Source organism: Geospiza fortis, unplaced genomic scaffold, assembly GCF_000277835.1.
Source record: "Geospiza fortis unplaced genomic scaffold, GeoFor_1.0 scaffold298, whole genome shotgun sequence".
Classification (NCBI taxonomy): Eukaryota; Metazoa; Chordata; class Aves; order Passeriformes; family Thraupidae; genus Geospiza; species Geospiza fortis.
Window position 1 is genome coordinate 549,192 of NW_005054506.1, and position 10,835 is coordinate 560,026.

General features: G+C 56.1%; 1 protein-coding gene across 1 annotated transcript in view; it reads left to right on the plus strand.

Annotated features, from left to right (window-relative positions):
* STK32C (serine/threonine kinase 32C) overlaps positions 1-7,877 on the plus strand; it is a 28,759-nt gene extending 20,882 nt beyond the window's left edge. The window contains exons 6-11 of the mRNA XM_014310274.2: positions 394-497; positions 588-704; positions 2,078-2,203; positions 2,340-2,471; positions 3,089-3,156; positions 3,979-7,877. Of these exons, the coding sequence (XP_014165749.1) occupies positions 394-497; positions 588-704; positions 2,078-2,203; positions 2,340-2,471; positions 3,089-3,156; positions 3,979-4,096 (665 nt within the window). The 3' untranslated portion in view covers positions 4,097-7,877. The remainder of the gene's footprint in view (positions 1-393; positions 498-587; positions 705-2,077; positions 2,204-2,339; positions 2,472-3,088; positions 3,157-3,978) is intronic.
* Positions 7,878-10,835: the final 2,958 nt, after the last annotated feature.

Sequence of the window (10,835 nt, forward strand, 5' to 3'; positions counted from 1 at the left end):
CATCAAGGCTGGCATGTCACCCCATCCCATCCTGTCCTGCCCTGCCCTCTGCATTACATCCTGTCCAGTCCCCTCCATCCCGCCCTGCCCTCCTCATCCCATCCAGCCTCCTCCTCCTGTGCTCCCCATCCCTCTCTGGCTCCAGCCTTGCACTTGGTGTCTCCTGGGGCCCCGTGGTTGTGCTGTCCTGTGCTGGGAGGGCTGTCCCTGCAGGTGGCTGCCATCCCAGTTCCCAGTGAGGGCAGGCACACAGCTGCAGCTCCCCTGCCTCACACAGCCTCTCCTGGGGCAGCCATGCAGGAAGGTCACCCTAAGCGCTGTGCACTGACTTACATGAACTACTGGAGTAGAGAATAACGAATAACCTGCTGTGTGTTGTGCCTTTCTGCTCAGCCCCGGAGATTTTCCACTCCTTCCTGAGCGGCGGGACGGGCTATTCCTTCGAGGTGGACTGGTGGTCCCTGGGCATCATGGCCTACGAGCTGCTGCGGGGCTGGGTAGGGCTCCGGCCGTTGCGGGCCTCGGACGTGTGCTCTGGCTGGCCCAGAGGGACAGGGCACGCCTCACCCTTGTGCTCTTGTCCCCAGAGGCCGTACGACATCCACTCCAACAACCCCGTGGAGTCCCTGGTGCAGCTCTTCAGCACCGTCAGCGTCCAGTACTCCTCAGCCTGGTCCAAGGAAATGGTCGCGCTGCTGCGCAAGGTGAGGGGCCCTTCTGCGGTGGAGCTGGATGAATTGTTGGATGAATTGTCCCTCCGGGGTGGCTTTGGGTTGGATGGCAGCTGCTGTGCAGGCAGGACTAGCTGGAAAATTACCAGCGTATTAATAAACAATGAATAATAAGAGTAATTATAGTAATTTACAAAAGACAGGCTGGGAAAGTTAGGGATGTTAAGCCTTGAGAAGAGAAGCTCCAGGGAGACCTTGTGGGAGTGCCTAAAGGGGCTCCAGGAGAAGCTGGAGAGGGATTGGGAACAAGGCATGGAGGGACAGGACACAGGGAATGGCTCCCACTGCCAGAGGGCAGGGATGGATGGGATATTGGGAATTGGGAATTGTTCCCTGGCAGGGTGAGGCGGGCTGGGATGGAATTCCCAGAGCAGCTGGGGCTGCCCCTGGATCCCTGGCAGTGCCCAAGGCCAGGCTGGACACTGGGGCTGGGAGCACCTGGGACAGTGGGAGGTGTCCCTGCCATGGCAGGGTGAGCTTCCAGCCCAATCCAGTCTGGGACCCTATGATTAATTATGTGTGTTGTGTGTTTATTATCCCTGTAATAAAATGCGTGATGTTTGATAGCAAGGGGAGCTGGTTTTGGTGTGACAGTCAGATTCCCAGCTGGGCTAGAATTGTGCCTTCCAGCATCGCATCCTCTCCATGGTCAGTGTCACCTGTAAAGGCAGCACCTCTGGCTGGGATGGCAGCTGAGGTGGAGCTGCCCTGCAGCACTGGGGGCTCCCTCTCGCTTGTTCTGTGGGGCTGAAGGGTCTGACAGGCTTGTGGGAGCTGCTGGGCGTTCCAGCTCTGTGAAGTGCTCTGCTGCTTTCCTTGTGCTAGTGCTGCAGAAAGCTGGGATGTGTTGGGGCCACTGGTTAGCTCTGGCTTGCTTGAGAACTCTGAAAAGTAGCTGGTGAGTTTGCTGTAGGAAAGATGCAGCCGGTGCCGGCAGCAAATAAGTGCCTCTGATAAGAGTTAATGTTGGGTGGGCAATTTGCATAATTAGATTCAGTTTAATGAGGAGTTGCTGGCAGAGGCTGTGGCAGCGCATTTGATGGGTTTGCATTGCCATCTGCTGGGCAGCCAGGCTGCCAGGGAATCCATCCTCACCAGGCGTGTGCCAGCAGCCCCTCAGCCAGGAGGGGACCCCCGTGCCCCCACGAGCGCTGGGGTGCCTACAGAACGTTTTCTTAGGTGTTTTTCCTGCAGTAAGTTCTCTATTTGCCCCAGCAGAAAGGCTCCTTGGCGTGGCTGAGCCCTGCAGCTGGCCAGGCAGGCTGCTGCTGGCTGCCTTGCCTTCCTCCTCTGGCAGGGATGCTGCTCTCTCCAGTGCTGTGTCAGCAATGCTTTTCCCTCCCCAGCTGCTGACAGTGAATCCTGAGCATCGCTTCTCCTGCCTGGCGCACATCCAGGCCTCGGCTCAGCTCTCGGGCGTGGTGTGGAGCGACGTGAGCGAGAAGCGCGTGGAGCCGGCCTTCGTCCCCAACGTGAGTAGGGACCTGTCCTGCTGAGCAGGGGCTGCTCCTCACGCTGCAGGAGCCACTGCGAGAGCAGGGCTTTGCTGAGGGAAGGGGTTCCTGGGTCTGTGCTGTGCCTCACCTGAGTGTGTGTGTGTCCTGGCAGAAGGGCCGCCTGCACTGCGACCCCACCTTCGAGCTGGAGGAGATGATTCTGGAGTCAAGGCCCCTGCACAAGAAGAAGAAGAGGCTCGCCAAGAACAAGTCAAGGGATAACAGCAAAGACAGCTCGCAGTCTGTATGTGCTCCCTGGGATAACATGCAGCTGGGAGAGGCTGGATCTGGGCGGGTGTTGCAGCTGTGACTGCCACACTGCGGGAGCCATGGGTTTGTTTTGATGAAAACATTTGCCCATGGAGTCATTTCAACAACCACGTGTCCTCTTTTGGAAGTTTGACCAAACTTGCACAGTAGTGGGTACTTTGGGAAGTGAGATGAGCAGCAGAGGTCTGGTGTGCTCAGCCTCTGTCTCTGCACAGTTCCAGGCTGGGCACAAGGCAGGTGTGCCTTGGCAGGGACTCCCACACGTGGGCTGTGTGCTGGGCTCTCCCCACTCTGCCTGAGCTTCCTTTGCACTCCCAAAATCCAGGACACATGGAGAAACGAGTTGTGTTTATGTCAGGAGCGGTGTGATCTGTGTTTTATGGAAAACTGCTGCTGTGGATGGCACCAGCCCTGGTGAAAGCCACATGGCAGCCAGCCCTGCTGCCTCCAGCTGCTGGGCTGAGGTTCAGGGGAGTGGGGGCTCCTGCCCACAGCTGGAGGCTCCTGCACACAGCTGCGAGTGCTGGGGGCTGCAGGCAGCAGTGAGATGCAAATGAGGCTGCTTATGCATGTTTTGTTTTTCTTCAATAGGAAAATGACTATCTCCAGGAATGCTTTGAAGCTATCCAGCAGGACTTTGTCATCTTCAACAGAGAGAAGTGAGTGTGTGGGGTGGTTTTTTATGGAAAAATACTCCTTTTTCTGACTTCCCTTAGGAATCAGTGCCAGTGCCTGACAGCCAGGAGCACCTTGCTGCCGGCTTAGCCCCAGGTGACTGGTGTCAGCAGAGGAGCTCAGGTCTGCCTGTGTATGAAAAATGGCTCTGGCCACAACGGGAGGCAAGATCAAGGATTATTAACTGCCATTAGATTAAATATGCTGTAGAGAGACTTCTGGGATTTAACATGTGTGTCTGACACTGCCTCCATTCCCCCGTGGCACCTCCTCACCCATCCTGCTTTCAGCAGATGATGTTTTGGGAAATGAAGGTGAGGAAGGTTGGACTCAATGATTGTGGAGATCTTTAACACGTAGAATAGATTCACAGGATCGTTCAGGTTGGAGAAGCCCCTGGTGGGAATCAGCAGGCAGTGAAGGTGCTGGATTAAAGCCGCTGCTTCCCCAGGGCTGGGGCTGTTGGGTCTGTAAGCAGAGCGTGAGGCAGGCTCTGTGCAGGAGGGGTTGGCAGGGGCCTGCCCGTGCTGTGGGTACTCATGGCCGAGGTCTGGGTGGGCTGAAGCCTTGCAGGCTGTTTTGGGGCATTTCAGAGCAGGTCAGTGTGGACTGCTGATACGCTGGGCTGTGTCATGACCTGTTTGTGAGCTCTGGGAGGACTCCATTCTCCGTGGCTCTGCTGCAGGCCCCTCTCGAGCAGGGAGTGGGCACAGGGGCCCAGACCCTGCCTGCTGCTGGGGGGTTTGCCTGGGGCACAGTTCTGTAACTCCTGTTCCTCTGTAACTCCTGTTCCTCCGCTCCCACAGGCTAAAGAAGAGCCAGGAGCAGCCCAGCGAGTCCGTGTCTGCCTCTGAGAGCACCGAGGAGGCCGAGGCCGAGCCCCTGCACATGTGCAGCTCCGTGTGCTCCTCGGGCAGCAGCTAGGCCGGGGCCAGGCCGCCCGCCCTCACCTGCCCTCAGGTGCGCCGAGCACCCGAGCCCGCCCTGCTGCCCTGGACAGCACCGGCAGCTGCCCTGAGAGCTGGAGCGAGCCAGATTGCCACAGGACTGCCCCAGCCATGGATGGCCAGCCCAGGAGCCAGATTCACACAGGACTGCCCTGGTCATGGATGGCCAGCCCTGCACCATGGCTGCCTGTCGGGGGAAGATACGGCCTATGCAACTTGTCAGGGGAGGAGATCAACTTATTTAGTCTTTCTGTTTTAATGTCAGGTTGCTGATCTACACGTTTTTAATGCAGTGAGAGGACAGGGAACGAAGCCATGTCCTTGGGCCCCAAGAGGAGAGACACGGAGCAGGGAGGAAGGCCAAAGAGGTGGTGTGAGCTTGGCTTTGGCACTCCCTGTTCACAAATGCTGCTCTGGGGATGGGCAATCCCTGTGCAAAGCAGAGCAGCCCCGGGGCTCTCTGGGACCAGCTCCTGGGAGCCTCCAGCTGCTTGGGTCCTGCAGCACAAGGATGTCCCAGCACCTCCTTGTCCCTGTGTCACCTGTCAGTTCCTGTCCCGATTCAAGGCAAATAAATGTTTTGTGCGCACTCCATGGATTCTTCAGGGACTGGGTAATGGTTCAATGCGTATTTGAGATGCAGAATGCATTTAAAATGCTTTTTTCCTTGATGTAGCTGCTGCAGGCAGTGAGGAGCTGTGGGATGGGTTGGAGGGTCTGGCTCCATGTGCCCAGGCTCGGAGGACTCAGTTTATCACAGGCTGAGGTTTTGTTGGAGGCAGAGAGGGTGGCCTTGCAAGGCTGCTTGGTTATGAAAGGCAGGAATATTGTATTTCACGCTTCGATTTACTCTATTTTCAGTGTAAAGTACAAGTACTGTATATAATTTGCCAATACCTGTCTTAACTTCTTAATAAGACGGGAAATGTTCCCTTGCTCCAGCTGTGGGTGTTGCCTTTCTGGCTGCAGGGGCCTTCCCTGTGTAGGTTGTTGGCCCTGCTGCAGAGGGGTTTTGGTTGCTGTGAACCCGAGCCCTGCGGTGCCGCATGACTGCTCCAGCTGCGTGGTGGGACCACAGTCACCATCAGCCATCAGCAGCTGTTTGTGCCAGACGCTGGCAGGCTGCAGTGTTTGCATCCCTGCTGGGTGTTCCTAGTGCAGAAATGGATGGGAGATGTTTTTAGCAAATCAGATTCTGTCAGGACCAGATTTGCTGCGGTTTTTGTTTCCATGAACAAACCAGAAAGGCAGAATGGTACAAAATGATCTTCCACAGGCAAGGGCACGGCACGTGTGTCTCCCACAGTTTTATGTGGGAATCAGTGGCTGCCCTTGTGCAGAGATGTGTTTTCATGGAAGTCTTTAGGGCTGTGCAGGAGGAGGGGAGCTGCAGCTCTGTGTCCAGTTCCGTGGTTATTTTCAGGGCAGATGCTGTCAGGCCCAGGGTCCCTGGTGTCAGCCATGGGTCCTGCACAGCCCATGCCTCGTTAGGAGCTGTGTTAATGATGGCTCAGGGGCTGTGGCCAGTCATTGAGCGAGGGCTGAGATCACTGTGTCCTCCTGCTCCTTCTCCCAGCTACAGGAGGGCACCTCCCCTGGCTCTGATCCCAGGCTGTGCTGGGGAACCTGCCCTCTCTGCCCCCAGTAACTTCCAGTCTCTTTACAGGGTACCAGGGAGGCCTAGTTACCTTGTCTCACCTGTCAGAGCTCACCTTTGTGTGCAGGCTCGTGCTCTGGCCCCTTTGCTGTGCCGAGCAGCCCCTGCTCTCCACACGGGCAGCCTGCTCCTCCCCAGGGCTCTGTGCTCACCCTGTGTCTCCGTCCCACATCTCTCAGCTGGAACACCAGCCCTCTCCTGGCACAGCAGATCAGGCCCAAGCCATGCATTTATTCAGCAGTTATGAACTACAGGTGATTTACTCCAGCGCTGTGGGTAGGGTTTTACAGTGAATTCCGTTGCACTATTTAGGAACTTCCTGTAAATAACAGCAAAATTTTGGACTATTGGAATAACGAGGAGTGGTGCTGAGTTTTTGACCAAACCATCCCACAGACGAGTGATGAAGATACATCCTCTTCAGCCAGAAGCTGTCAGGCCAGGAGAGGGGTTGGCAGTTACAGGACGTGTGTAATTGATGTTTTCATCACCTTCCTTAGGACAAGAGACAAATGGGCCCTGCGGTGGAGGTGCTGTGTGTGAGGAGGAGCTGGCTTGCTTCTCAAACTGAGCCTTCTCAGCCCAAGCCCTCTCTCTGTCACTCACCTGTTCCCCTTGCAGCACTCCTCTTCTCCAGGGCATTGTGCAAAACAGCTCAGCAGCACCTGGCACAAACCAGGAGAGCTTCTGGAGGATGCCAGGGAATGGCTCCTTCCCAGGGGAAACACTCTGGGTGGGCCCTGGCTGCCTGGGCAGCACCCCTGGGATCCAGCAGTGCATCCCCAGGGATGTGCTGGGGACGCTGTTGAACCTGAATCCCTGAGAACAGCACCAGGACACAGAGCTGTGGGGTCACTGTGCTGGCTGGGAGAGACACTGTGGACACAGCACTGAAGTGCTTGGCTTTGGTCATAAATAATATTTGGGCATAACCTCACCAGAGCCCATAGGGGACAAGGTTTCATTGCCACCTGTTTGCACTCAGTCCCTGGAGTAGAAATGGCACAAAAAGAGCAATGGGAAAAGGAACAAGTGATAGAAAGAGCACTGACGGCAGCTCAGTGTTATTGTCATTGTCAGAACCCCTGTGGGGGCTTCCAGTGCTCCTGCCCCCCGTGCCCCACTCTGGGCCCCTCTTGTGTCCCCTTGCTGTGTCCCTGTAACGAGCCAGGGCCAGCTGAGCCCAGCTCAGCCCTCTTGGCCCTACACATCTTTGTGGCTTCTGCCACGGTGTCCCACGTCGGCTCACCCCATCCACAATGCAGTCCTGGGGCTCTGATCCTCTCTGCTCCCTGTGCCACTCCCGCGGGTGTTCCCTGGCCCTGTCCCTGGCACAGGCTGGGCTGGGGATGGCTGTGGTGCCCGTGGGGGTGCCCTTGTTCTGGCTGAGCCCTGGCTGCTGCTGCTGCTGAGCAAACCTCACAGTGAAGTCATGACACAGCCCTGGTCCCACGTCCCAGCTTGGAAGGTGTCACTGACAGCTCTGGGCTGCACCTGCACTACAGCCAGAACACAGGAATTTTCTGTACATAAATATTTAAATACCTGTATTTTTTGTATGACAGATTTATACAGTGTGTGCCATTATCTGCTGTGAAAAGTCTACAGCACCTATAAATTATTCTCCTTTAATCACTTGCCATGAGATTGTTTTCTTATCTCTGTTGTGTTACAAAGTTTTGCAAAGTTGCATATTTTTAAGTGTTTGCATTGAATTCCACAGCCTTGACTGGGAATTTTGTGCATAAGACAAATGGCAGGTCAGGTCCTGATGTTTCTTCTGCTGCCAATTCTCTATTACTCCAGAGCTTGCCAAAAAGAGTCTTAGAGTAATAAAATAATAGCAAAATTACCAGTAATGTGGACTTGACCCTGGACTGAAATCCTGCTGCCTTGGGAGGGTATTTTTAAAAATTATTTCAGTGCCGATATATGTAAATATATCTTTGTATTTTATGTTAATACATTCCCCTAATTTTCTTGCATGACAATTTTACCACATCACGGAATATTTAAGTTATGGCAAGGTTGTGTTTTTGCAGATACTGTCGGAAGCCATTGCACATGTGGAGTAATAAATGTGTATTTTTAACATTGCCAAGGACTTGGTGTCATTTCCAGGGTATTGATGCACGAAAGCGTCCAAACGCTGGAGTTCAGGAACCCAGGTGGGACCAGGGCTGGGGGACACTGCCAGCTAGCGCAGAGCTGGGTGGGATGGGAGCTGTGGGACCTCCAGCTCAGAAACTGGCACTGCAAGGGGAACAGCCGGCCCCAGGCGTTCCGTGTGCCCCTCTCGGTGCCAGCCAGGTGTGTGTTCCACGGGGAGCTGTACCTGCTCACCCTGGGGCTGCGGGCACTGTCCGTGCTGGCTGGGATCTCGGTGAGGACGGGAGCCCCAGGCACGGCCACTGGCCTGGGACAGCTGTGCCCACCCTGGCCCTGCTGCCAGCTGTGCTGGGGCACCAGGCTGGGCAGAGGGGCAGGGCACGGGGCAGGACCCTGACCTCGCTGCGGCACGGAGGGCACCGCAGCCGCGGCTCACAGGGGGTCGGGATTTTCCCACACGCGGATTGTGTATCTTAACCTCAATAAATGCATCCCTGGGAGTGTCAGGAGATCTGCGCTTTTCCTCTTTGATCCCCCTCAGTGCAGGGATGATTTATCTTGCTTGTACCGTGCTGCTCGCCGGTTGCAGCGCAGACACAGCTCCCAGAGATGCTGCTCACTTCAAAGGAGCAGTGCAGGCTGAACCAGTCAATGTCTGAGCCTGGACTCGTCCCTTCTGCACCCTCCTGGGTGTCCCCAGGGACCAAGGGCACCCGCTGAGCTGAGTTGTGCACTGCAGGGGGAAAGGTGAGGGTCACAGAGGGAGGGCAGGTTCCACACACAGGGAAATCTGAAATAAAAACCCCAAAACAACCCCTGAAATCCAGGGCAGGGGAAGCTGAGGGACTGAAACACCCACACCAGCTGGGAGAGCTCAGTGTCTGCCAGCCCTGTGCCATCACTACTGTGCCTACACTGTGGCAACTGCAATTTGCCAGGGACAAATGACCCTCACCAACCAGCTTTGTCTTTCTTACCCGCTGCAATTGATCCTGCTGCTGATCAGGGTGCTGGATGCGCGGGAAATCACAGAACCACAGAATTCCAGAGTGGTCTGCGTGAGAAGGGACATTAAAGCTTGTTCCACCCTGCCATGGGCAGGGACACCTTCCAGTGTCCCAGGTGCTCCAAGGCCAGCCTGGAGCAAGTGTGCAGCCTGGCTTTGGGCACTGCCAGGGATGCAGGGGTGGGCACAGCTGCTCCGGGCACCCTGTGCCAGGGCCTGACCCTGCCCTGAGGGACTGGGAAGCCACGCAAAATAAAAATAAACAAAAAAGACACAGTGAGCATGGAAAGCCAGGGATAAACACAGGGATAGTTCAGCGCCTGCCTGCTCGTTTGCTCCCTAAGGAGCACTGCTGGCCTGAGGGAATTGGGGTCCATCCCTGAGGAGCATGGCTGCTCTGCAGGGAACTGGGGGTCCATCCCCAAGGAGCACGGCTGGCCTGAGGGAATTGGGGTCCATCCCTAAGGAGCACTGCTGTCCTGAGGGGAACTGAGGGTCCATCCCTAAGGAGCACTGCTGTCCTGAGTCCACCCTGCCATGGGCAGGGACACCTTCCAGTGTCCCAGGTGCTCCAAGGCCAGCCTGGAGCAAGTGTGCAGCCTGGCTTTGGGCACTGCCAGGGATGCAGGGGTGGGCACAGCTGCTCCGGGCACCCTGTGCCAGGGCCTGACCCTGCCCTGAGGGACTGGGAAGCCACGCAAAATAAAAATAAACAAAAAAGACACAGTGAGCATGGAAAGCCAGGGATAAACACAGGGATAGTTCAGCGCCTGCCTGCTCGTTTGCTCCCTAAGGAGCACTGCTGGCCTGAGGGAATTGGGGTCCATCCCTGAGGAGCATGGCTGCTCTGCAGGGAACTGGGGGTCCATCCCCAAGGAGCACGGCTGGCCTGAGGGAATTGGGGTCCATCCCTAAGGAGCACTGCTGGCCTGAGGGAATTGGGGTCCATCTCTGAGGAGCACTGCTGGCCTGAGGGGATTTGGGGTGAATCCCTAAGGAGCACGGCTGTCCTGAGGGAATTGGGGTCCATCCCCAAGGAGCACTGCCTGCTGCTCTGGAACTGGGGTCCATCCCCACAGCAGGCACACGCTGGGTTCCTGGCGCTCCTCCCTGCCTCTGCAGAGCCAGGGCTGCGCCCTCAGCCAAGGGCACGGAGCGTCTCGGCGGCGTCCCTGACCCAGAGCCTGCAGGAAAGCTGTCCAAAGGAATTAGGGGCAGACACCGTGCGGGTGCACGGGGGGGTTCCTGCCGGCTCAGCCTCTCCTGGCACCGGCGAGCTGCAGAGATGCTGCTGGCTCTGCTGCCTGCGCTGGGAGGAGCCTGGGGCAGCTGTGCCGGCGCCGACAGCTCCCTGACAGAGGGGAGAAACGCAAAGCCTCCCTCCCTAGCGGAACGGCTGGCACGGCTTGAGCCTTGGGCTGGCACAGGCACTGGGTGATGTGGGACAGGGAACAGGGACTCTGCTGGGTCCTCACTGGCACAGGGAGCCTGGCACGAACCAGGCCAGCTGTGGGAAAAGGGACATTGGCAGCACAGGGACCTCAGAACTTCCTTTGCCAAGTCTTTACACGCTGGGGTGTCCCTGTCGCCCCATGGATGTTGGGGTGGTGGGGAGGTCACTGCCATCAGACTGTGACTTCTATTTTTCCCATGCCTTATGGATTTCCCACTGCTGTAATTCTGGCTCTATTCAGGACAAAAAGAGATCATAGAATCATAGGTAGTTTCGGCTGGAAGGGACCTTAAAGCTCATCTCATTCCACCCCCTGCCATGGCAGGGGCACATTCCACTAGATGTTAATTGCCTTGGTGCAATTTCAGGGAAAATTAGAAAATCAACAAATGAAATAAATTAAATTAAATTTAAAATTAAATATAAAACATCCAAACAAATACATTCCCATGTGCTTAACACAGAAATTACTGCAGCATTAAGCAGTGAAA